General features: G+C 47.7%; 1 protein-coding gene across 4 annotated transcripts; it reads right to left on the minus strand.

Annotated features, from left to right (window-relative positions):
* Positions 1-1,144: 1,144 nt before the first annotated feature.
* XRCC3 (X-ray repair cross complementing 3) lies at positions 1,145-27,596 on the minus strand. 4 transcript variants are annotated; one of them, XM_083166870.1, is made up of 8 exons: positions 27,420-27,596; positions 23,540-23,600; positions 18,700-18,837; positions 16,521-16,733; positions 15,743-15,897; positions 14,545-14,757; positions 2,303-2,349; positions 1,145-1,791 (listed from the first exon to the last, which is right to left on the minus strand). In XM_083166870.1, the coding sequence occupies exons 1-8, from the start codon at positions 27,507-27,509 to the stop codon at positions 1,569-1,571; spliced, it is 1,140 nt and encodes a 379-aa protein (XP_083022996.1). In that variant the 5' UTR covers positions 27,510-27,596; the 3' UTR covers positions 1,145-1,568. The 4 variants fall into 4 exon arrangements, with proteins under 4 accessions (XP_083022996.1, XP_083022998.1, XP_083022997.1 ...); XM_083166872.1 differs by having other exon boundaries at positions 23,540-23,596; positions 27,420-27,478; XM_083166871.1 differs by lacking the exon at positions 27,420-27,596 and adding an exon at positions 27,296-27,414.
* Positions 27,597-27,616: the final 20 nt, after the last annotated feature.

The following is a 27,616-nucleotide window of genomic DNA, read 5'->3' on the forward strand; positions in this document are numbered from 1 at the left end:
TATTTAACTTATTAATCTAAAAAGAAAATGAGCGCTTCACTATTATAAAATTCAATGAAACATCAGCATCTGCGTATTTGCCGTTTTGCTTAGTCATACATCAATAACTTCTCAGGTTGGCAAAATTGTATGAAACGAATCCCAATCTTTCTAATTAAATATTAATTGCCTTGGCATCCACATTTAGCATTGGGACCCGTTACCCCAGGTGGTCCCACACCTCTATGGCCTCTGTCCATTTATTAGTACTGTATATATGTAATTTCGGTTTTTCTATTCGGTATATTTAGACCCAGTGAGTAAGTGCTCCCACAATCGGTGGCTCCTGTGTATCTGCTGTTTGGGCACTGAGGCAGCGTTATCACACCAGCTATTCGCCAGGAGTCTCCTCACTGAGCACTTACTCACTGGGTCTAAATATACCAATAGAAGAACCAAAATTACATATATACAGTACTAATTAATGGACAGAGGCCATAGAGGTGTGGGACCACCTGGGGTAATGGGTCCCAATGCTAAATGTGGATGCCAAGGCAAATAATATTTAATTAGAAAGATTGGGATTCGTTTCATACAATTTGCCAACCTGAGAAGTTATTGATGTATGACTAAGCAAAACGGCAAATACGCAGATGCTGATGTTTCATTGAACTTTAGAAAACTGAATTTTCTTTTTAGATTAATAAGTTCAATAAAATTTGTTTTAAATAAATACATATACTTTTACAATTATTACTGTACAAAAGAGTGTGCCCAAAAAGGCACATTTGTCTTCTCGTTGGCATCTTGGCAAACAAACCCCATTGTATTCAGTCACAATTACTGAATGTGTTGGGTGCACCACCAATCCAGACTACGAAAATGATATGTGAAAGTAGTCTTATATATTGGTTTATCTGATGAGCAAACAAAATGTACTCTATATGAAGTGTCTGTACGGATCCATACCCCGCTACCATGCAGTCGAGTTGGTCAAGAACGGGACACGACTGTCGGGCCGGCCCAACTGGGCTCAACTGGGAGGGGGGGGAATGGGGTGGTTGCTGATCTAAAGTTTTGTATTCATACAGGTTCTGTAACTTCTGGGTGATCTTGCCGTGAGCACAGACGTGGTAAGACATGACATAAGAAAACGCTACAAGACTTACGTAAATAAGTACAAAATAGAAAAATACTTATTGCATTGTAATTGTTCACATCATTTTCTCTGCACAACACTGTTTCTTCTAGATAAATACTTGCAGGCTGTATTTCCACAATTTCTAGAGCAAATGTGTCCAAAATCCAGACATAAGTGTTGCAGTATTGAGGTCATGTCTGTGAGCAGGTTCTAAATACAGGCCTGCTCCGGTTGTGACTGGGGTCAGATCAATACCACAGCTGCCTTTGTATTTATAGCTAGAGGATTCACTTAATATTTACTGCGTCCCTCTGTGTAGGCCCAGCCGGCTTTATTCATGTTCCTGTCTTCTGAAGGTTCTGTAACCATTACTGGGGAACGTCTCCAATACGTCTGACCTCACTTCTGTATCTCACAGCAGGTATTTCCAGATCAGCTTGTTAATCGTTCATGTCTCCTCTCTACCAATTCCCTTCACACCTTCCAGGTCTACTGTGTAGTAACAAGTGGCCCGGGGAACATGTGGTGCAAAGATTACTTCCATCATCCGTAAAATACTTCCCGTGTGTGGCGGAGGTGCTGTGCGCTGCGTGCGTGTCACCATGAGTCTCATCAACAGCTGGTTAGACCAGGAGATTCCCAAGGCTGGCAACACCTTTCTATCCTGAAGCCTGATTAAATACACAAAGGAAATCCGCTCAGTACAGAGTTAACTACTTCTCATTTCATATAGTAAACCCGGCTCGGACCAGAGACACTGAGCATGGATTAAAGCCGGGACTTTCTGTCACCGTTCACCCAGGTTATTCTGCGGTCATCGCCTTTCACACAGAACCCAGGTCCTCCAGTGATTTGTGGTTTCCAGTTTACAATGGGCTCTTTGAGATGCCATCTCCAATCACTACTGTCTCAGCCAATTAATTTATTTTAGGCATTACCCAGGTTATACCTATTAAACATGGGGGGGGGGGGTACTTACCTGGGTTGACAGTCACTGAAATAACCCTGGTCAGTTGTAGGGTCACAGGACTGTTAACACAGGTAGAACCTTTCAGATATAAGCTGGACCCGGGTCGATGGGCATTCACACCAAAACAAAGCTGGGTTTTGTGCTTATGTCTGAAAGGGATATTAGGAAGACTTACAAAAAGTTAGAATGGTGTGATCACATCTCGCACTTACCCACAGTGCATCAGGACAGAGTCTGTTTCTTTTACCGCATCTGTGACCTACAGGGCAGAGCAAATAGTAATAATAGTAATATAGAGTCTTATGCGCTACTAGAGTATTACTTACAGTTGAGATCTTTAATAACATTCTCAGACATTGAATCCCATGGAGACTTCTACCACTAAACTATTGGGGTATTCAATCCGTCTGTACGTCCCCTCAGCTGTGACTCTGGTCTGTTTTTTTATTTTGCTCGATCGCAAATGTCCAAGGGGGTTTCAATGTCCCATATGCTGATTGGTGAAAAAGGGGGGGTGTTCGCGGGTGTGTATTGTCGAGATCTGGCCGTGATCACGACAATTCACGGCCGTTCTCGGCAAAACAGGCCAGAATGCTTTAAAGTCGGGCCTGTTCTGTCGATCTGCCTCTTCAATGCTTTCAGTCAAGACAGCATTGAATGGGCGCCCGCCTCTATTTCCCCCGTCAGAAATAGCGGCAGGGGATTGAATACCCCCCTTTAAGGTCCACACACATTGGGCGTTTTTGCTCAGCATGTATGCAAACACACGAGTGATTTGCCCGGGGATAAACGACTTTCCATAGCAGGACGCTATGAAAAGCCATCCACTCTGTCGCTCATGTGCTGGTGGCCGGCGATGATGCGGGAGCGCGCATTAGTGTTCACCGCTGGCCCGTACACACTGGGCGGCTTTTGAGCTGAAAGCAGCTCAAACAAGCAAACAGAGCTGTATTCAGCACAAAATCGCCCAGTGTGTATGTGCCTTTACTATAATGCTGCAGAAATTCATATACTCGTACCAGTTCGTATTTTTATTTTATTTTTTAAGTATAAAATATTTCTCTTTCCTCCACTAGGTGACACTGGAGAGTTACAGTGGGGAATAGAAGTGCGACCACAGGGAGCTTGGGCACTTTAGAATAAATTAAGTGACTAACTCCTCCCCTTCTACTTCCTCTCCTAGGCTGTCTTAGCATGTGCCCTACGGGAGCTGGTTGCATTCATTGCTCACTCCTGAGCTTTTTTATTTTTAGTGATTCTGCAATCAGCAGGACAGGCAGGTAGCCCCCTGTCCCTACCTGCCTGCGACAAGGGCGCTGTCGGCGGGTCCGGTCGCAGCTGGGTACAGTTCCTGAGGTCCCGTCGCCGCTGCACGCAGCGCGCCTCGGGGACCTGTCAGCAGGCCGCACTCGACCACTATGGCAGGGGTTAGTAGAACGCTGATCCCCTGCTAGTGGGGGATTCAGCTGACGCGGCTACGCACTTTTTAAAACTCAGCGCCATAGCGAGGAGCGGAGCTGAGGCGCGCGGCATGCTGGGAACTTCCGCTTCCTCCTCCTTCAAGGTGCGGCGGCCATTGAAGCAGCAGCGTGATCCCGGCTCTCTCCAGGCGGCTGAAAAGTGCGGTGACCCTGGTAACAGTGAGTCACAGCAGGACATAGGAGGTCAGGGCGGCTTGGACTGTGTCCAAAAAGGTCCCTTAGCCGGCGCAGGTTATATTTATATACAGTGCGCGTCTCTGGCTTGTGGCAGACTCGGCCTTATATAACTCCTCTCCTGTCCGGTGCTTAACCTCTCTCTCTCTCTCTCTCTCTTGGATGATTGATGAGTGTATGATGGCTGGTGGGGCTCCTAAAAAGATTGCTTGCAAAAAGTGCGGCTCCAAATTCACCCCACACTCTGAGGGTCGCCATTTTGTGTCCCCCATGTGCTGCCGCCCCAGTTCCCCCTCCTTCAGCAGCGGGGCAGGATACTCCTGTATGGGCTTCTCAATTGTCCACAGTGATTTCTCAGCTGGCATCTGAGTTATCGGCAGTCAGACAGGACAGAGATGCAGCCAGGGACCCACAGGCAGAGTTAACCTCTGCTGTTGAGGGTCTGTCTAGAGCATAACATGCAGACACCCCAGCACCCCCTACCCCTACACTGGCTCCTGCAATAGGATTTTTCCTCACGTCCCTCTGTTAGATGATACAGATGATGACATGCCAGATCTAGAGGAGGGTGAATTTAATGAGCCTGAGGCTCCAGTGCTGCAGGACACTGATGTCCCCTCTCAGGGTTTAGAGGATTTGATACAAGCAGTCCGTTTAACCCTCAATGTCTCTGAGGAGGAGAGGCCTGCTGCGCGTCCTTCAGTTTTTGCTAAAAAGCAGAAACAGTCTGTGTTCTTTCCAGCCTCAGAGGAGCTGGATGATCACCTGCAAAAAGCTTGGTTACACCCTGAAAAAAAGTTTCAGATGTCCCAAAGGTTTTTCACTTCCTATCCCTTTCCTAAGGATGCTAGGAAGTCATGTGAAACGCCCCCTGCTGTTGACTCTTCGGTATCACGCCTGTCTAAAACGACAGTGCTACCCATACCTGGAGCTTCTACCCTCAAGGATGTCTCTGACAGACGGTTAGAGAGCACCCTGAAGAATATTAATTCGGCTGCAGGTCTTTTACAAAGGCCGGCCCAGGTGGGCTGTTGGGTCCACAGGGCCATGGAGGTCTGGGCGGCCCAGGTTGCCTTCTCTCTAGACCCCGGGTCAAGCGAGATGTTACTCCTAGTAGAACACCGACGTGAGGCTGCAGGATACTTAGTTAAGGCCTCTTCAGACGTCTGTATGCTGGCGGCTTGTGTTTCTGCCCTTTCAGTTTCAGCTTTGGTTGAGACAGTGGAACGCGGACACTGACTCCAAGAAGGCGGTGGAAGCGTTACCCTTTGCTGGCGAGGTCCAGAGCTGGACAAAATGTTCTCACAGGCTACTGGGGGTAAGTCACAGTTTCTGCCCACAGCAGCCCCACCTCCATGCAGGTCCTTTCCCACTACAGGAGGGCAGTCCTTTCGATCCTTCCGCCCCACCCCCAGATTCAGGGGTAGGTCACATGGAAGTGCAACCAGCTTTTGGGGCTTCCGAGGCAGAGGTTCAGCCGGCACACCCATCTTGGATGCAAAGGTTACCTCCAAGCCCTCTGCATGACTCTCCCAGTCCCTGCCCAGAGTGCAGGGTGGGAGGCCGTCTGCTATTTTACCAGCAGGTTTGGTCCATGTCCTGCCAAGATGCATAGGTAAAGGACCTGGTGGCAGTAGGCTACAAGATAGACTTCTTGTTGCCTCCTCCTCTACGTTTTTTTCCCACAGGTTTGCCAGCTTCTCCAGAGAAAAGCAGGGCACTACAGGCGGCCATTCACAAACTCAGGGACATGGTGGTGGTTATTCCCGTCCCAGATGCGGAAAGGTCGAAGGGATTCTATTCCAGCCTGTTTCTGGTTCCCAAACTGGAAGGCTCGGTAAGGCCCATCTTGAATTTAAAACAGTTCAATCCGTTTCTACGGTTCACCCGCTTCAAGATGGAGTGTCTGCAGTCAGTCATTGCAGGCCTGGAGCCTGGGGAGTTTCTCGTATCCATCGATATAAAAGATGCATAACTGCACATCCCCATCTGGCCTCCTCATCAGGCCTACCTGCGGTTTGCCGTTCAGACTTGCCACCTGCAGTTCAGAGTCCTTCCCTTCGGCCTCTCATCTGCGCTCATGGTATTTACCAAGGTCATGGCGGTCATGATGGAAATACTCAGGGCTCAGGGAGTTACCATTGTCCCTTACTTGGACGACCTTCTGTTGAAGGCTCCGTCCAGGGAGATCCTGCTGCACAACATCCAGCTGACAAGTCAGACACTGGAGTCCCATGGCTGGATGCTTAATATCCAGAAGTCTCAACTGACCCCCTCGCAGAGGATACTGTTCCTGGGGATGACCTTGGCCACAGTCCAAAGACGGGTTTACCTCCCAGTGGACAAGGTCCTGTCTCTACAGGAGTCGGTTCGCCTGGTGCTCCAGCATCGGAGAGTTTCAGTTCTACTTTGCAGAGGCTGTTGGGAAAGATGGTGGCCACGTTCGAGGCGGTGCAGTATGGGCGTTTTCGATCTTGCCCCTTCCATCTATGTCTGCTCTGCCAGTGGTCAGGTTCGCATCTTGTTCTTCATCAGCGAATAACCCTTTCCCATCAGGCTCGTGCATCCCTAGCGTGGTAGCTCGACTCCAGCAACCTACAGGAGGGACGGCGGTTCGCCGTACATAACTGGACGCTCCTCACCACAGACGCCAGCCTCAGGGGCTGAGGAGCGGTCACGTTGGGCCTCCACTTCCAGGGCCTGTGGACACCGGAGGAAGCACAGCTGTCCATCAATGTGCTGGAACTCCGAGCGGTGTACTCTGCTCTCCTTCAAGCGGAGGTCATTCTCCAGAACAAGGACATCAGAGTACAGTCCGACAATGCCATGGCTGTGGCCTACATAAACAAGCAGGGAGGCACTCGCAGCGATGAGAGAGGTGAAGAGGATTCTGCTTTGGGTGCAGGAGCACGCGGGGCCCGTGTCTGCCATTTTCATACAGGCGTGGAAAATTGGGAGGCAGACTACCTCAGCCGACGAGACGTCCATCATGGAGAGTGGTGTCTGAACCCCCAGGTCTTCCAGACCTTGACTCGTCGGTGGGGATGTCCTCAGATAGACATGATGGCCTCCAGGCACAACCATCAGTTGCCTCGGTAATGCGCTCGAACAAGAGATCCTCAGCTGGTGGCAATGGACGCTCTCACCGTCCCTTGGACGGATCAGTATCTCTACTTCTTCTTTCCTCCGTTGCCTCTCATTCCTCGGGTTCTGCAGAGAATCCGCAGGGAATCGGTAACAGTGCTGTTCATTGCCCCGGACTGGCCTCGCTGGTCGTGGTACACGGTTCTCACAGGCCTGTTAGTAGACGAGCCGTGGCCTCTTCCACTCTTCGACAACCTGCTAACCCAGGGTCCGTTCACCTGTCCGAACTTACAACATCTACATTTGACAGCAAGATTGTTGAGAGGTCCATTCTGAGAAAAGCAGAGACACCTCAGGCAGTGATCCCCACCATGATCGGAGCCAGGAAACAGATTACCATCGCAAATGGAGGGCCTATGTGGCCTGGTTCGAGACCAGGAGGGTTTCTCCTGTAAATTTCAAACTGGCCCAGTTGCTTTTGTTTTTACAGAAGGGTCTTTTCTCAGGACACCGGCTGGGGTCCTTGAAGGTACAGGTATCCACTCGCTCTATTTTTTTCCAGAGAAAACTGGCGCTTCTTCCTCAGGTTCAGACTTTCTTCCAAGGGGTGTTGCGGCTGCAACCTCTTTTCAAACCTCCCACAGCACCATGGGACTTGGTCTTAATGCGTTTCCATTAGGATAGAGCGGAGCTGCGCACTTCTAGTGTTTTTCTCCCAAAGGTGGTCTCGGCATTCCACATTAACCAACCTATTGTGGTGCCGGCCTTTCGGGAGGAGACTAGAGCGCTGGACGTGGTCCGAGCCTTGCGCATATGCGTATCCAGAACAGAGTCTGTGTGTAAGTCTGATGCTCTTTTTGTCCTCTGACTCCCTGTATCCTGGATGGCCTGCCTCCAAGCAGGCCCTGGCTAGGTGGATCAGGCTGACCATATGTCAGGCTTATGTGGCTTCCTCTAGGGTGCCACAGTCTTCTATCTCCGCCCATTCTACGCGGTCGATGGGTACCTCCTTGGCGGCTGCCCCTGGAGTTTCTATTCAAGAGCTGTGTAGAGCGGCTACTTGGTCTGGCCTCAGGACATTTGTCCATTTTTACAAATTTGACACTTTTGCGGCAACTGCTTCGCAGTTTGGCCGTTCTGTGTTAAGGGGCTCTCAGCGTCATCCCACCCCTGTTGGGAGCTCTGGGACGTCCCCACTGTAACTCTCCAGTGTCACCTAGTGGAGGAAAGAGACTCCATAGGTGACACTGGACGCCCACCCGACGCTGTCTCATTTTTATTGCTGTTTCAGGTTTGATCAGTTTCCAGATGTATTATGAGACCTTAGTACTTAGCTTTAATTCTAAGTTTTCTCAGCAATTATGGGTTTGTTTCATTCTGTTATGAATGCTGTTTTTCAAACTATGTTTTCACTCTATGTAAGTGTGTGTGACTTGTTATGTTAGGTTTAACCTCCTCTTGGAAATGTGTTTTCCTCTACCTCCCCCATGGCAGCCATCACTTATGGGTTCTTCCCCTATTGGGTAGCTTTGGAAAGGAAAAAAAGACGCCCCTTCTCCATAAAAGGCTCCTCCTCCTTCTCTCTGTGTCTTTTTTTCCTTTCCCAGGAGGGTAGCATGTGGTTTTTTATATGTGGCTTACCCTGTGAAGGAGATCTGGTTCCCACCGTCGCCTTGAGCGTTCAGGTGGGGACAAAGTAGCCAGGAACTGGTGAAACCTCAGCAAGCCGCATGCCGTCCTCAGGTTTGGGCGGCTAACAAGCGGTGGCGTCCAAGGAGGCGAGGTGGAAGTCTCCTGCCCGGAATCCAGGTGAGACCGGGCGGACGTCGTCATCCGCGGCAGACGGCGGGTGACAGACAGACAAGCAGGCCGCGACGCGGCTGGACAGCGCGTCTCTTATGGGTGCAGAAGGATGATGACGCGGCAGGTGCTGGCGCCGGCGTCTGACGCGGCGAACGCTGGCGTCGGCGTCTAGCGCGGTGACGTCAGGACGCCGCGCCGGCGCCGACGGATGACGCGGCTGCCCCTGACGCGCAGAAAGGCACTTCCTTTTAAAAACGGGGAAGTGTATGGAACGCTGTACCACCAACGAAGGCAGCAGCTTCACAACTAGGCAGCGGTGTCATACAAGAGGCGGTGAGTGTGCCATCTGGCTCCACGACCGATGATGTGAATTTGTTTTGGCTGTACTGTACAAATACCCTGATATAGGTGTATATTTGATTGTAGACAACCTTTGAGGGTCAGTACAAAACATGGAGGAAGAAAGGAGGCAGATCAGTCAGAAGTCAGGGTAAGCCACAAGAAGAAGAAGATTTTTTTTTATTTTTTTTTTATTTTTTGAGCATGGTTATGAAGTGGATAGATCCTGCTGATAATTATATATTGTTGTGCAGATCCGATAACAGCAAGGAGAAGGGAGAGAAATCCAGACACAAGAAACTGCACACAGCTAAATGCCTTATGTGCAACTTATCATTGCCGGATAAATACATGGGGAGTGTATGCGAGAAATGCAAAACCCCACAGTTATTACCCCTATCACAGATGTCGGGGCTGGTCGACATGCTGAAGACGGCTCTTGCCGACACTTTTGTGACCAAAAAAGACCTGGCAAAAAGTACGGGGAAGAGAAGTCGCTCTAGAGTGAGCGAAGCGTCGGCAGAGTCTGGGGAGGAGGTAGCAGATACAGCGGCAGATGAGGCTGACGAGCTGGTGGCAGATAAATCAGAGAGTGATTTCAATGCTGACATGGTGGAAAACCTCCTAACATTGGTACACAAATCCCTAAATATCGAGGACACACAGGAGGAGGTGAAACTCCAAGAGTTGCTGTTCCGGGATAAGAGAAAGAAAGGGAAAACTTTCCCTTTGTCTCAAACATTAAAGGATATGGTGTCGGATGAGTGGAAACATCCGGATAAAAAGATCACTGTACCGGCAAAGATAGGGAAGATGTACCCATTCCCGAAGGATCAGACGTCCACTTGGGATGAGGTTCCTAAAGTCGACGCAGCGATAGCAAGGATATCGAAAAAGACGACCTTGCCTCTCGAGGACGCAAACATATTCAAAGATCCTATGGAGAGGAGAGTGGAGCTGGGGCTGAGGAAGCAGCACCTGACGTTGGGGGCAGCTATGAAGCCTGCGGCATCTATGGCTACCACATCCAGGGTGTTGCGTGAATGGTGCCAGCAACTGGAAGCAGATATGCTGGACGGTTTAAGAAGGTCAGACATGCTGAAGACGGTGCAGAATATACAACTAGCCGTCGAGTTCTTATGTGAGGCATCTTTGGATACGATGAGGCTGACAGCAAGGGCGAATGCTACAGCGACGGTAGTGAGGAGAGCACTCTGGCTCAAACCTTGGGCGGCAGACGTGCAATCCAAGATGAAGTTATTGTCACTTCCTTTCCAAGGTGACTATTTATTTGGAGCACAGCTAGACCAAATTATAACAAAGATGTCCGGAGGGAAATCGGTTTGGCTCCCACAAGAGAAAGTGGTTAAGAGAACGGCAGTGAATAGGTCGGTTAGATACCAACCACAGGAATATAGAGAGGCGAGAAGCTACCGACCAGGTAGAGGTTTTCGCAGGAGCAATTGGTCATCAAGGGCAAATTTTCGTTCCCAAAGGGGAAGAGAGAATAGATTTGCCACAGGGCAAAGCTCACAATGACGCCAAGTTTCAGGCGGTAGGGGCCAGGTTGCTGAGATATATAAGCACCTGGGAGAGGTCCACAACGGACAAGTGGGTCCTCGAAATAATAAGGACAGGATACAAACTGGAGTTCGGGAAGATTCCAGGAAATTTTTTTACAGAATCCCCCATACCAAGAGACTCGTCAGAAAAAGAAGCTTTGTTGTCAAGTCTAAAGGAGATGATAGATCAAGGGGTAGTGATAGAAACTCCCCGAGATCAAGTGGGGATCGGTTGGCATTCCCGCTTTTTTGTGGTCCAAAAGGCGTCCGGAGGTTACAGGACGATTCTGGACTTGAGGAAACTGAATCAATTTCTAAAGGTGAGGTCGTTCAAAATGGAGTCAGTGAAGAGTATACTCCCGGACCTAAAAAGAGGTTCATACATGACCTCTATAGACCTCAAAGATGCATACCTGCATGTACCTATATTCAAGGGGCATCAGAAGTATTTGAGGTTTTTCATCAAAGGAATAAGTTACCAGTTCACGGCACTTCCGTTTGGGTTAGCCACATCCCCCAGGACGTTTACCAAGGTACTGATTGTGGTAATTGCAAACCTCAGAAGAGAGGGGATAGTGGTCTGGCCATATTTAGACGACCTATTAATTATGGCAGAAACAAGGGACTTAGTTATGAAACACACCAGCAGGACAATGCAGTACCTAACAGAACACGGCTGGTTGATAAATCAGAAAAAGAGCCAGTTGGAACCTACAAACCGGATAAAATATCTGGGGGTGATACTGGATACGCAAGATATGAGAGTGAGTCTAAGTCCAGAAAGACAGCAAAACATGGTACGGATAATGAGATCTACACTAGGGAAGTCTGTCATATCGGCGGAGTGGTGCATGAAGATGCTAGGGCTCATGGCGTCGGCTCTGGAGACTGTACAATGGGCGAGGTTTCATACCAGAAAACTTCAGAAATGCTTCCTGTCACAGTGGAATGGAATCAGCAAAAACCTAACACAGAGGATAGTATTAACAAGAAGGGCGAAGGAGGACATAAGGTGGTGGTCATGCAGTCGCAGACTAGAAAGAGGAAGGTCCTTCGCCAAAACGACTCAGGTGGTGATTACCACGGACGCAAGTATGATAGGATGGGGAGCAGTGTGTCAAGACCAGACAGCTCAAGGAGCATGGATACACGAGGAAAAGAGGAAACACTCCAACCTCAGGGAAATGAAAGCAGTCCTATGTGCATGCAAGAGCTTCCAAAACCAGCTTATCAACAAGGAAGTGGTAGTCAGGTCGGACAACCAGGTCGTGGTGTCCTATATAAACAAACAAGGCGGCACTCACAGCCTACACATGATGATGGAAGCAGAAGAACTGTTTGCCTGGGCGGAATGCAACGTGGCGGATATACGGGCAGTGTATCTGGCAGGCGAGGAAAATGTAGTGGCAGACGGCTTGAGCAGGACAATGTGTCTACCAGGCGAATGGGGCCTAAACACGGAGGTGTTCAGGACACTAACAAGGATATGGGGCAATCCAAAGATAGACCTCATGGCGACCTACCAGAACAGGAAAGTCAACAGATATATCTCCAGATTCCGGGACCCACAGGCAGAGCAGTGGGACGCTCTGACGGCAGATTGGCCGAAGGAATTAGGTTATGCGTTTCCTCCGTTCCCCATAATACCAAAGTTCCTAAGGAAGGTACAAAGGGAAGGGGCAACCGTGATTGCGATCCTGCCGTACTGGCCCAGAAGGGCATGGTTTGCGCAGCTTCTACGTCTGGCAGTAGACGGGCCGTGGAAGCTCCCAAAAAGACCAGACCTACTGGTTCAAGGCAAAGTAAAGAAACATCAACCGGAGGATTGGAACTTGATGGCGTGGCTACTGAAACCAGGGCGCTGCTAGGCCAAGGGTTTTCGGAGCAGGTGGTGAATACCTTACTAAAAGCCAGAAAGACATCCACCTCCAAATCTTATTATAAAATCTGGCTAAAGTATACATACTGGTGCAAGGAAAATAAGAGCTTACCGGAGCAGATATCGACTATCTTAGAGTTCTTGCAAAAAGGGTTGGAGAAACAGTTAGCAGTTAGCACTTTGAAAGTGCAAATATCAGCGCTATCGGCCATGTTGGACATCAATATCGCGAGCAACAAATATATTCAAAGATTTATACAAGCGGCCAAGAAAATAAGGCCAAGTTTTCATCAACCTATAGCTCCGTGGGATCTGAACTTGGTTCTTAACGCTCTGACGCAGGCTCCTTTCGAGCCCATTCAAGAAATTCCATTTAGAGTTCTGTCATGGAAAGTGGCATTCCTGATAGCCATAACGTCCGCCAGAAGGGTCTCGGAGCTACAGGCCCTCTGGGCAGAAGAACCATTTATGAATGTGTTCGAAGACCAGGTTGTAATGAGGACAAACCCCATGTTCTTACCCAAAGTAGTTTCAGATTTTCACGTAAATCAAGAGATTATACTACCATCGTTTTGTGCAAAGCCTGCAAATGCGAAGGAAGACAGGCTGAACAAACTGGACGTAGTCAGAGTACTAAAAGTCTATTTAGAGAGGTCAAAGAAGGTTAGGAAAACAAAAAATCTGTTCGTACTAACTGAGGGGAAGAACAAGGGGGAGGCAGCTTCCAAAATAACAATCGCAAGATGGATAAAAAGCTGCATTGCAGAAGCATATAAGGCAAGCAATCAGGTACCTCCAGAAGGTCTGAAAGCACATTCCACGAGGGCAGTAGCAACCTCATGGGCAGAGAAAGGGGCGGCTTCCATATCAGATCTGTGCAAGGCAGCAGGGTGGTCGTCCGTGCACACATTTACAAGACACTACAGAGTAGATGTCATGTCTTCAGCAGAGGCCAAATTCGGAAGAAAGGTCTTATCTGCGGTAATATAAAAAAAAAAAAAAAAAATATCTTTTTTTCTTTTGTTGTATTTCTAATGAATTAATTGATTGATTATGTACCCAGCCCAGTGAGAATTGAACTGCTGGGGCATTTCCCATAAGTGATGGCTGCCATGGGGGAGGTAGAGGAAATATCAGATTTTTACCTGATAATGTGTTTTCCTCTACTCCACCATGGCAGCATAGTTCCCGACCCTAAAAGAAATTATGTTTTTTGTATGCGATTAACTGTTTGTGTTTAAGAGCTAGAAACGAAAGACACAGAGAGAAGGAGGAGGAGCCTTTTATGGAGAAGGGGCGTCTTTTTTTCCTTTCCAAAGCTACCCAATAGGGGAAGAACCCATAAGTGATGGCTGCCATGGTGGAGTAGAGGAAAACACATTATCAGGTAAAAATCTGATATTTTTTTCTTTCATCCAGCTCCCTCCGGGCACAAACCTAGACTGCCTAGGAGAGGAAGTAGAAGGGGAGGAGTTAGTTACTGTTAATTTATTCTAAAGTGCCCAAGCTCCCTGTGGTTGCCCTTCTATTCCCACTGTAACTCTCCAGTGTCACCTATGGAGTCTGAGAAAAGGATTTAACAGTAAGTACAAAATCCCCTTTTAGGGCAGGCCTTTATATCATGTTCCAGCAGTAGCAGGCTACAGCCAACAGAGTACTGTTTGGCAGATCCAATGCAGGAAAACCTACCCAGTAACCCCAGGCTGACTCTGAGTGCAGAGGTCAGGTACACTGAAGACCAGTGGAGGTGAACCCATGTAAAATCCAACTCTATGGACTGTGTACTTCTGGTGAGCAACATTACATACAATAGGGAGGGATCTCATGGTCTGCTGGAACAGCTTCTAGATAAGGTTATTACATACACGATTGTGTCCATAGACTGCTGCCACACTCAGAATGTACTAAAGCGTCCCCATGAAAACGCTCTGCTCGGAATGGGCAGCTGACATCACATGACATCAGCCCCCACCCCCTTTTCGCCGTTCTCCAACGGAAATAAAAGTCAGCTCATACGGAGAAATCATGTGATGGTCCGGGACCAGTGAATGATTTCTGTCACCTTTGGCCACATGCGAGCGTACAGTATGTGTTCTCTGACACGGGGAAGAGGGAGAGGCATGCCGCATTACCTGATTGATGCAGAACACAGGGGTAGTGAAGCTACCGCTGAGCTGAAGCAGTCTGGCCCCGAGTGTCTGCAGATGTTTAGCCTTCAGGACAGCATCGCTGGCAGCAAACTCGCAGCGGAACAAAGCCGCAATGGAATCAATAACGATCAGGCGGACCTGACCGCGCCGGAGGAGGATGGGGAGTTTCTTTGTGATGCAGTCTGTCAGCATGTCCTGCAATATGGTATAATGACATCGGTTATTCTGTAACAGTGGGGGCAGATGTAGTAAGCCTGATAAAGTGGGCGGTGATAACGCAGCAGCCAATCAGCTCCTAACATTTATCAAACAGCTGATTGGATGTGGCGTTCTCACCTTCCCCTTTATCAGGCTTAATGCATCTGCCCCATAGTGGCCAAAGTTCAGGTTCAGAAAAACTGGTCAGGTGCTGCCTAACCGTTCCGGGTCACACGTTGCCTGGTGTGTACTGTCTTATTAACCCAAGTCAGAAAGCACTAAATAGTAATGATAGGTAGTGACTCACATTACATACAGTATATTATATATATATATATATATATATATATATATACACACACACACACACACATACATATACATACACACACACACACACGCAGATACCAAAAAGATACAGTGGCCAGGCCTAAGGTCAACACAAGCATCTGGTCAACAATAGAAAGGTTGACCGTCAAAAGGTCGACAGGCCTGAAGCATGACTAAGGCAGCAGTGCAGTAATACGGAGCCCATGGTAACATTCTGGGGGGGTGAGGGGGTGTGTAACATATGTCGACCTTTTGACTGTTGACGTTCACATTGCTGACCTAATGCTCGTATTGATCTTCCGACCCTGTTCAAAAATTTCATGTGTCGACCTTTAGTACTCGACTATCATACTATCGACCCTATGACCCATACAAAATGGAGCAACAGCTGTAATATATGGAGAGAAAGGGAAGGCTCATGGGGAGTTGCACAGGGCTAGAGCAGCCAAGGTGAGAAGCTTATCAGGGATGAGCCCTCTCCAGTCCCTCTGGTCAGAGGAAAGGCAGCCATGTTGTAGTCCGAACCAATAGTCATTAGGATACAGTCTATGAATTCACCAAGATCCAGGGGCGGCACTGGGGCACTGCAGATTCAGCATGAAGTTGGTATATCGGTATATTTCTGATGATTCCTAACGTCTGTGCCACTTACTACGTCCGCTGTGTGTTCAATAAAAATATGGTCTCCAAAGCGGATGTTGCGAATGGCGTCAGCCGGAACGTCTGCTCTCTGCTTATGCTGTAACCGTATCAGCTGCTGGAGGCGTGTACTCGGGAACGCGTCTTCTGTGCAGATGTACACAGCTCCTAGACCGTTACATGGATACATTGTATTATTCCTGCACATCTAGGTCACGGATTTAATGATTATAGAATGGGAGGTTGGTGGAAATGGAGGACTAACAAAGTAACATACGGATATTAACAAACTAGTTAAAAGCTTCTGCATTGTACTTTCACGTTTAAGCCCAAAAAACTCTCCACCCCACCCCCAGTCCCTATCTGCTCCTACCTCCTTCTGTCTTCACTGCTCCCTCTCTCCATATCCAGCAAGTTTGAAACTGACCTGTGTCCCTGCTAAAATGGCTTTCACTTTCTGTTAGGATATATTTAGCACACAAAGGAATAATTTGGATGTTGGAGTGGCTTCTAGTGCTCAGCCACTAGCCATGCCCCCACTGCGGCGAAAATGGGGGCGTGGTCTTGTGGGAAAAGGCCATACCCCTGTCTGCTAGGCCACACCTCCAAAATGTTGGCGTCCCTCTTCAACCCGGTCAGATGTTGGGAGGTATGGCTATACTCCTCTACACGAATGAATTTTATTTAAAGGATTAGAAATAAATCTCTGATGAAGTCACAGCCAAACTCTTCCTGTGTGATAGTTCCGTAGCACAGGTAGAAGTAACCTGGTATAAGGCTGTAGCACCTACCTGCACCAAGACCCCCATATTCTACTGGGTACTGCACAGACAGACACAGCTGGAGAGCGATCTGGGTCTTCCCTGCAGAACTCTCCCCAGCTAGTTCCGTAATGCCCACCAGGGGGATCCCACCTCTCAGGAGATTATTCAGGACGCTGCACCCCAGGCTCAGCTTCTGGTGCTGGGAAGGAAATTTGGTCTTTTCTCTGTACAGCTGCAATGCTGCAAAACAACGGAGAGAGTAAAAGAAAAGGAAAGTATGATTAATAATACGTTTCTCCAGCAGAGCTCAGACTCGCTAAATAAGCCCAACAATGTGTAAGCATGGACATTCAAAGGAGGTTAAATGATCATTTACAACACCCAAAACAAAAATGTTTCTGTTGGAACCCGGGGCTAAAAAGAAAAACCCATAACATTTTGGGGGGGTATTCAATTATTGTCGGATTTTTGGCCATGTGAAAAGCCTGCCATTTTTCAGCCCTTTTTAGGTGTATTGGATTCGCCCTATTCAATGCCTGCACAGGTGAAAAACGTCGCCCCTATGACCCATACCAGTCAGCAGGATTGACTCAACAGACAGAGGGATGTACGCGAAAGGGAAAACATAACCTACAGCAACTAATCTGATATCAAACTACCGAGAAATAACCACCTGGGACACCCTGAGGAATTGCGTTTCCCCAGTCCAGCGCTATATACAGCCTCCATAAAATGGGCAATTGTTAATACATAGGGAAGTGTGTTCCACAGGATGTGATAACGTCCCAGCGATTCTCACAGGGGGTAAACCACCTTCCCTAGTAAGCAACATGAAAAAGTGGATGGTAAAAACAGCCCGACGGCCGGCGTTGACGCGGGAACGCAACTCAGGGCTCATCGCCCGGCGACTTCTCAGGGCTCACTAAGCAGCGAAAGGCTGCTGTTTAGCGAGCCTGGTTGAATCAGGCCCTCTATGTAACATTATGGGGAACTCGACCAAAACCTTTTGCCTTCGCTTTGGAAGTGGTAAGCTTCCAATACAGAGGTTGTCACCAAAGATATTTCACGGTCGTCCCTTTTACACCAACAGTTGGTCCACACGCATTCGGCACAGACAACATTGCTGCTAGTCTAAAATGCTGGTAGACGTAAGCCCAGCGGCGCTAGGGCATTGCTGCATCCTTGGTATAATGGACTGGAAGGTTGATCACAACTTACAAAACTCCCGTCAGAAACAAAATCTTGGGAAGAGAATCTGTTTGTGTATTATTCCTCTATGGCAGGGATAGGGAAACCTTTGTCTCTCCAGCTGTTGTTGAACTACACATCCCAGCATGCCCTGCTACAGTTTTGCTATTTGTCCATGCTAAAACTGTAGCAGGATGTGTAGTTTGACAACAGCTGGAGAGACAAAGGTTCCCTATCCCTGTTCTAAAGGCCAATTTCCAACCGATCGTCCGGTATATCGGCCTATTTTTACCGATAATCGGCAATAACTGGCCGATAAATATCGGACGATCGGTTGGAAATCGGACAATCGCCAAAAAATCGTTCTAGTGTGTGGGGGCCTTAAGGTCTACAGTCAGGACACCAAACATACTCTGGCCAAACGTCTATAGGCTCAAACAGTGGCAAATACCCTCCACAAGATCCAGTATTCAGACAACCGACCGCAGACCCTGTACACACTATTATAAAGTATTTTGAGAGAAGCGATATTTTAATGCTTTTTATATTTTTTATTTAAAAATGGCTTAAGCATTATAATCATGTAAAGCCGGCTGCAAAATGACAGTCCATGGTACTGAACAAAGGGCCTAATTCAGCACGAGTTGTAATTTTGCCCACACTACCTGCTGCCCCCTGTCTGCGCAGACTTGCTGCAAAGCCAGATGCAAGCTGGCAATGTTTGGTGTTGCAGCGGCTGCATGTGACGTCAAGCAGCTGCCACAGGGCCCCCCCGAACTTTCCAGATATGCCCGTGATGCCGGGACCGCACCCACAAAACGGTTGAACAGTGCCTCGCAAACACTGTGCAGCGCTTTACTTTTAACCAGTTACGTGTAAAATGGGTGGCTTCACGAAATCAGACCAAAGCAAGTACGAATGTTCTCTGCAGCTGCCATGGAATCTTGTGCAAAGCCTTGCAGGCCAGAAAAGATCCATCCTCCCATGTAACCGTCAGCTGGGGAGGGCTTTACACTACCTGTAACCACTGGATTCTTCTGCAAAGTGGCGGAGACTGCCTTCTGTAAGCAATGGATGTGACCAATGGACAGCTGCGTAATCCTTTGCAGATCCACAACAGAGTAGGTTAAAATCTCTCGGGCAGATTTTAGATTTGCTGAAAATAAAAAGTACAGGTCAGTTGCACTGAACAAAACCTCCCCCAAGACCACAAATAATGTCTCCTTCCATTGGGTACGCGTCTCCTTACACTCTCGGTACATCCACCCTTCTGCCTTGTGCCTATTGGAAAAGTGTGTAAGCTGAATGCACAATGGTTGTTTATGGGAGACTATAGACACTTAGCATACAGGTCCTGCAAATGTACCGTACTACAGGACCGGTTTTGTGGGCATTGGGCCCTATACCTGGGCCTATTACAAAACAATCTATCTATAGATCATCACTAAGAGAAGCCTGAACTTGTCATTTATGAATCAGACATGCCCGGAGATCTTAGTAATATACCATGTGGTGTGCGCCTTTCCCAGCTGCCTATTCTTTTCCTCCCTCTGGTTCAATCATCTAGAAACAATCATAGGGCAAACGTGGGGTGTGGAGGGTTAATTAACATGCGCTTGCCCAGAGATCTGAGCAGTCAGGGAACGTCACTGGACATGGGACAGATAACTTCCATAGAGATGGGTCTTAAACTGAAATAAATTCTTTTAAGCCTCGACAAATATACTTTTGATGCTAAAATCCTGCTGTCGCCTATCACTGGCAGTTTTCTTTTAAGGTCACTGGATGCACATGTTCCTGGAAGGTTCAAACACTCTTCCTGCTCCTACAGATGGAGCGCCTCGCAGCCAGCCTGAGGAATCGCCAGATCCCCTGAGCTGGTGCAAGCTGGCGGTTAGATGCTCCATCTGACGGAGATGGGTCTCACACGTGTGCACGTGTCCCCGTCACCACGGCAATGGAGAGCGGATTCCCTGCCCATCTTTGCTTCAAGGAGACTGGCAGAGTTAGTGGGGGCAACGGGGGAGCAGCGGGTAGCTGGCAGAAGGCTCCAACAAAACGGGGCGTGAGCGACTTGTATGCATGCCCCTCCTTCTGTGGTGATCTGTTAAGTTTCATCCTATCAGTGGTGATCTGTTTAGTCTCATCCAATCAGTGGTGATCTGTTTAGTTTAGTCTCATCCAATCAGTGGTGATCTGTTTAGTTTCATCCAATCAGTGGTGATCTGTTTAGTGCTATGGTTTAGTACAGAAATGTGTCACTAGCAGGTTTGGTAAATCACGGCAGTTGGAACATAAACCTCCAGTAATTTACTTTTAGCGTTGAGGATGCTGGTTGCCAATTCTGCATGGCCAATAATCTGCACTAGGATATCCTGAGGTCATAGAGAGCAGCAGCTGGAATAGGCACAGCTTCCAAAATAATGTCATTTCCTGCTGCAGAGCCCAGTCACCAGGGGTAACAATGACATCACCATTTGTACTGTGCAAATATAGAACAATGACTTCCATTGGAAATCAATAATAATGCCCCAAACCACATCAAGCCGCCCAATGTCATAGAGTAAAAGAACGTCCCTGAGTTGGAAGAACTATCTTTGTAAATGTATTAACTCTGCATCCTGACTGAGGGCAATATAATGTGTTACAGAATAACAATTATGGGTTTTTCTGAATTTTGACTTAGATGTATAGGTATCGATCTGTACCCACAACTATAGGAATATATATATATATATATATATATATATATATATATATATATATATATATATATATATATATATATATATATATATATATATATATATATATATATATATATATATATCTCTTTACTTAGAAGGGCGCCCACGATTTTGATCGTGGGCATAGTTAGTAAAAAATCTCGGGCATCTCGGGCATTGAATGCACTAAAAAATCGGGTGCGATCAACCGACGAGATGCCCGAGATTTCCCATAGGGAACAATGTTAAAGGTCTCAATTGACCCAATTTTCCTGTTCAATGCCTCAATTGACCCGATTTTTCCATAGGAAACAATGTTAAATGGGCCACAGAGGCCAAATAGGCACCCTGAAGTGTATAATGGCCACCCGAATTGTTAACGCCACCCCACGATCAACGTCAACCCGATGCGTGGCGAGCGGCGGCGGTACGCGTCCTACGACCTTTTCATACCGTCACTATCCACGTCGGCGTGGAGTTGAGAATAGAAAGTGTGGCGAGCGCAGCGAGCCACCGAGCCCGAAGCGTGGCGAGCGTACGCGGACAGCTGTGAAGCCCGCGAGGGGACGCGGATACCTGTGAAGGTATCCGCGGCCGCTCGCCACGCTTCGGGCTCGGTGGCTCGCTGCGCTCGCCACACTTTCTATTCTCATCTCCACGCCGACGTGGATAGTGGGGGTATGAAAAGGTCGTAGGACGCGTACCGCCGCCCCTCGCGGGCTCGCTGCGCTCGCCACGCTTCGGGTTGACGTTGATCGTGGGGTGGCGTTAACAATTCGGGTGGCCATTATTCACTTCAGGGTGCCTATTTGGCCTCTGTGGCCCATTTAACATTGTTTCCTATGGAAAAATTGGGTCAATTGAAGCATTGAACAGGAAAATCGGGTCAATTGAGACATTTAACATTGTTCCCTATGGGAAATCTCGGGCATCTCGTCTGTCGCATCGCACCTGATTTTTTAGTGCATTCAATGCCCGAGATGGCCGAGATGGGCGCCCTTCTAAGTAAAGAGTACCATATATATATATATATATATATATATATATATATATATATATATATATATATATATATATATATATATATATATATATATATATATATAAATAAATAATATGGGGTTATTGATATCGTATTTCCGAAAAGGATACAATGTCCAGATGTGGTTCTTGAAACACAAATAAAGCATTCTGGTTTTATGATTATACATTGTATTGGGTTATTGTACTGTATATGACTGTAACTGGTGGAAGTTCCATTTGGTGGTAAAAGTGCTCTCTATACCTCTTTTTCTCCATTTCCATTGTTGCCTCCCACTAACAGGGGGGGGGGGTTTAGAGTAGCTGCTCACACTATAAGGGCGCACGTGGGGTCATGCGATGAGACGCAATTATACCCGATTTTTAATCAGATGCCTGATTCCTATGTTAAATGCACCCCCAGACCCGATTTTTTATTGTATCCCCACCCTGATGGGTAATGACTATGTTAAATGCCCCCCCACTATCAACGCCAACCCGAAGCGTGGCGAGCGGCAGCGGTACGCATCCACCGACCTTTTCATACCACCACTATCCACGTCGGCGTGGAGTTGATTTTATATAGTGTGGCGAGGGGACGCGTAATACCTGTGAAGTAATGCGCGTGCGCTCGCCACACTATGTAAAAAACTCCACGCCGACGTGGATAGTGGGGGTATGAAAAGATTGGAGGACGCGTACCGCCGCGCTTCGGGTTGGCGTTGATAGTGGGGTGGCGTTAACAATGGGGGGGCATTTAACATAGTCATTACCCATCAGGGTCCCCACAATTAAAAATCGGGTCTGGGTGGGCATTTGACATTGAAATCGCGTTGCATCGCATCGCATGCCATTATAATGGCATGCAATGCGACACGATATTAAAATTGTACACTCATCCCGGGGAAAGGCTCAAATCGGGTCCATCGCATACCTTAATTAGTGGTATGCGACGCGATGGGCGCCGTGATAATACACAAGTACCATATATATTGTCCATCAAAATGACGGCTTCTGCAATGTATTTTCACTTTGAGCAGTGACAGTTTTTAGCCCACAAACTCTCCACAGCACCCCCAGTCCCTATCTGCTCCTACCTCCAATCTCTGTCTCCACAGCTCCCTCTCTCCATATCCAGCAAGTTTGAAACAGATCAGTGTCCCTGCAAAATTGCTTCCACTTTCTGTTATGACATCTTTTAGCACACAAAGGAGTAATTTGGTCCGTCAAGTGACCTCTAGTAGTGAGTGGAGGTGCGGAGTAGTTGGCTATAATATATATATCTTAATTCTAGATCTTATTCAGGCTAGGTTAGACATAAGTCATGTCGACGACACCGTATAAGTGTACCGCTGTGCGTCGGCACAATATATTCTCCCTCTGTGTCCACTTGGATACTAAAGTATAAAAAAAAAACCTGTCCCAGGAAGAAAAAAACCTAAAAAACCCCATGTATGCGTCAACCTTTTGATCATGTCGACACACAATGTCAACCTTTCTTATGGGCCGACCTATGGCCTGTCAACCAATAGTGGATGACCTACTGACTGTCAATCTATTTATCGCCGACCTGCCGACTGCATCACCTCTGGTATACCTGAACACATTCACTGCATTGTGGACTTGGCTGGCTATAACCATTGACTGGGCTGTCAGCAATAGCACAGCTTTGAGGCTGATCATTGTCAGGGTATTCCAGTAATATACTAACTACAACCATTACACTAATTATTTTCCAGCACATTTTAGATCATGGACGGGGAACCTTTGGCCCTCCAGCTGTTATTGAACTACGCATCCCAGCACACACTGCAACAGTTTTATCATGGCCAAATAGCAAACCTGTAGCAGGGCATGCTGGGATGTGTAGTTCAACAACAGCTGGAGGGCCAAAGGTTCCCTGTCCCTGTTTTAAATGGTGCTAATCTTTTTTTTCCCGCCAATTTGCTAAAGCCATTGGTGGCTCCCCGGAATAATATTTGGCTCATACATAATTCTGCTAAAGCAATGGGACAGTGACAATGTGTACGTTTATCTAGGTTAGTGATGGGACAAATCAATCCAAACTGTAGTGCAGAGGGAAATGTTTTGCAAGGAAATATAACAGCTTACCCTTATTGACAGCTGCAATGATTTGAGGATGCAGATCCAGCTGCTCCCAGTCCATATCTTCCTGGAAAACATCATTATCATTTTTAAAAGAAAGAAAAGTGAATTGACATTAATCGCTACAAAAAGACAAGTCAAAATACTTCCCTATAGACAAGGTGTTCCTGTAGCTGTCTATTGCTGTGTACACACGGGGGAGATATATTGCTCAGCCATATATTGCTGAGCAATATATGGCTGAGCAATATATTGCTCAGTTTCTCCTGTTCATCAGCGACCAGAGATGGTCGCTGATGAAAAAGAAACTGCCGGGGGGAGCCCGGCAGCGGTAATCAGCTGGTCGCAGGAGCATGTTCCTGCGACCAGCGATCACCACAGGGGCAAAAACGGGAGCGCGCACCCGGCGATGTATCGCCGGTGCACACTCCCATTGCGGGCAATATGGTCGCTCAGCGACCATATTTCCCGCGATTTTGGACAAAATCGCCCCCGTGTGTACCCACCTTAGGAAACATGGAATTAGATGGCAGATAAGAACCAAGACCCATCCAGTATGTCCATTAGGGTATTAATGTTAGGGATTGGGTTAGGGGTTACGGTATTAGGGATAAGGTATTAAGGTGCCCATACACGTTACAATTATTGTATACAATATTGTATACAATATCGTATCGTATCGAATCTCGGTTTTGCGATAAGATGAGATCTAGTACAAAAAGTATGTGCTGCACATACTTTTTGTACTAGATCTCATCGCAAAACCGATATGCAATGAGATGCGATATTGTATACAATATTGTATACAATAATTGTAACGTGTATGGGCACCGAGTTGTTTTAGTGTTTTGGGTTATGGATGCGGGTATTAAGGTGAGATTGGAGGATGCATACCTCCCAACTTTTGAAGTTGGGAGGTCGGGACGTTCCCGCGCCCCCGAAAAGGGGGCGCGGCCTCGAGAAAAGGGGGCATGGCCTCACGGGGTGACGCGAACTCCGGCCATGCCCCCGTTTTCGCCGCTCGTCGGCGCTGAATAGACGCTGTGCGCATGCGCACAGCGTCTATTCTCGGCAAGCTGGGGGGGCTCCTAACTGTCCCCCCCCCACCGCGGGACAATGGCGGCCCCGGGCGGGACGCGGGAACGTCCCCGAATATCGGGACGTTCCCGCGGTAAGCGTGACAGTTGGGAGGTATGGAGGATGGGGTTAGGGTAGTGGTTCCCAAACTGTGCGCCTAGGCTCCCTGGGGTGCGTCAGAGCACTTGCAGGGGTGCCACAGTTTGGTGGTCTAGAATCGATTCAAATTATTTATGGTCAATGTAATAGGCAAAATCAGAGCTTGTGGCTTCCAGTTTTAAAATATGTGGATAAAAAGAAGTGAATCCTGTCCCTCACCACATAACTGGACCTAAGGATGAAATATAAGCGCAACTTATTTAATTGGTACTTATGTAGTAACTGGGCTGCCGATTTTGAAATCGGGTCCATCGCATCGCATCGCACCCGACCATATCGCATGCGATGCGATGCGATGCGATGGACCCGATTTTTCCATAGGATTCAATGTTAAAATGGACTGAGTCCATTTTAACATGGAATTCAATGGGAAAAGGGGTCCTTTTCATACCCCTACTATCCAAGTGGGCATGGAGTTGGATATAAACCTGTGGCGAGCGTAGCGAGGCGAGCGTAGCGAGCCCCGCGAGGGGACACAGAATACCGTTCGCTCGCCACGCTTCGGGCTCGGTGGCTCGCTACGCTCGCCACAGGTTTATATCCAACTCCATGCCCACTTGGATAGTAGGGGTATGAAAAGGACCCCTTTTCCCATTGAATTCCATGTTAAAATGGACTCAGTCCATTTTAACATTGAATCCTATGGAAAAATCGGGTCATCGCATCGCATCGCATGGTCGTATGCGATGCGATATCGCATCGCATCGCATCTGATTGTATGCCTTAACTTAAGGCATACAATCAAAAAATCGGCAGCCCAGATACTACATAAGTACCATTTAATTTAATATTGTTTTCTGAAATTCTCGGTAGCAACTTTGCACCTAGGGGTGCCGTGACAAATATCCTGATAATCTAGGGTGCCGTGATGCAAAAAAGTTTGGGAAGCACTGGGTTAGGGTATTAGGGATAGGATATTAGGGTTGGTATTAGGGTTAGGGACTGTGATTAGGTAGAGGCTTGTAGTTAGGATCAGAGGTTAGTGTATTAGGTGTAATGGTTAGCATTACTGCCTCATAGCGCTGAGATCATAGGTTCAATTCCCACCATGGCCCTAACTGTGTTGTATATTCTCCCTGTGTTTGCATGGGTTTCCTCCGGGTGCTCCAGTTTCCTCCCACAATCCAAAAATATACTGGTAGGGGAATTGTCTTCAAACAAAAATTAACCCTAGAATGTCTGTGTGTGCGTGTACATGTGGTAGGGAATATAGAGTGTAAGCTCCACTGGGGCAGGGACTGAGGTGAATGTTCAAATATTCTCTGTACAGCGCTGCGGAATATGTGTGCGCTATATAAGAAACTGTTAACTGGTTGGTATTAGAGTTAGGACTATGATTAGGATCAGAGGTTAGTGTATTAGGGTTCATTTTCAGGTTGAATGAATGAATATATGGGAAGTACTGTGTCATTGGAAGCATTGTTAAATGGGTCAGATAAGCCAATATTCCCTATTTCCTAAGAAAGGAACACACAACTCAAAAGTGCCTACATACGGTAAGATTTTTAAAGAATATGGCCGTTTCCGACCGATCGGAACTTCCTGTGTTTGATGATGATCCGATTCGGTGCCCGCGGGTAGTTCATTGAAAGATCAAGGACCCAGGCATGGCAACATCGTTCCATGTGTAGGCATAATGAACGAGGTGGCGAGAGAGAGAGAGGTGGCGAGAGATACCCGGTGACAGGCAGGAAATTTTAAATGAATAGAGCCGCTGCTAATTGGCTGGGAGAGCTCTCTCAACCAATCAACGGCCGCTCTATTCATATGAAATTTCCCACCGACCTGACTTTCTCTCTGCCAGCAGCGGGGGTGTGGAGGTGCGGCGGCAGGGGTGTGGAGGTGCGGCGGCAGGGGTGTGGAGGTGCGGCGGCGGGGTGCGGCGTCGGGGTGCGGAGCTGCAGACCCTGAACACCCCTGATCATGGCCACATTAAACTATTGAGTAAACCCGCTGATTGCTTACTCAATCGTTCTGTGTGTGGCCATGATCAGGTGTTCTGGATTTCAAAGGTAATATCGGATTGGATTAGATATCTATCCCTGTGTGGGCACCGGTGACACGTCAACCAGCAGACGTCAGAACTATATTGCTGTTTTTTGTTTATTTGTTTTTAAACTGTTTGTGTTGTTTGATTGGTTAGTTGATAGAAACGGCTTTAAATGCTCACAACACATTTTTACTTTACAGAGAAACAGACACTTCCTTCTGGGTCCCAAATTAAGTTTTACAGGAACCGATTACTATTATTCTGCTCCCACATATACCGGTGCCACTTACACAACTGTACTAGTACCACGTCAGACTGGAGCCTGAAGAATGTCAGACTATGGGGGAGATGTATGAAGCAGTGATGAGAGGAGTTTGCCATGGCAACCAATCAGCTGCTATGCATCATAAAAGTTACATCAAAGCTAATTGGTTGCCATGGGCAACTTCTCCACTCTTATCACTGCTTCACATATCCCTTCCTGTGTGTTGTGGGAAGTTGGGGACACCAGGACTAATATTACACACCATGCTCACCTTACTTATAGGCAGTGACTGCAGCTGGGTGAGTGGACACCGACCCCTGGCCGGACATGGCACCTAGGCTCTAATAGGCCCCTGACCCTGCCCTGCGGGAGATACTGCAATACAACATACTTACCAAGCACTGGCAGCTCAAGGCAAATGGCGGGCACCCACACCGACCAATCGCGTTACTGACAAACAAAGTTATCGTCCAATCACAGCTCATACTCTCGCCACATGGCCAGCCACCGCCCACCGCTCCCTCACACGCGGCCGTCTCATTGGCCGGAGCAATGTTAGAAGACGTCACTTGGTGCGGCCAACCAATCAGCT

Source organism: Crinia signifera, chromosome 12, assembly GCF_055691185.1.
Source record: "Crinia signifera chromosome 12, ASM5569118v1, whole genome shotgun sequence".
Classification (NCBI taxonomy): Eukaryota; Metazoa; Chordata; class Amphibia; order Anura; family Myobatrachidae; genus Crinia; species Crinia signifera.

Coding starts and splice junctions, on each gene's coding strand:
- XRCC3 (XM_083166870.1), bottom strand. CDS start 27,509: ATGAGCTGTGATTGGACGATAACTTTGTTTGTCAGTAACGCGATTGGT. Junction 18,838..23,539: donor CATTGCAGCTGTCAATAAGG/GTAAGCTGTTAT, acceptor TTTTATTTTCAG/CAAATCTAAAATCTGCCCGA. Junction 16,734..18,699: donor GAAGAATCCAGTGGTTACAG/GTAGTGTAAAGC, acceptor GTTGTTTTGCAG/CATTGCAGCTGTACAGAGAA.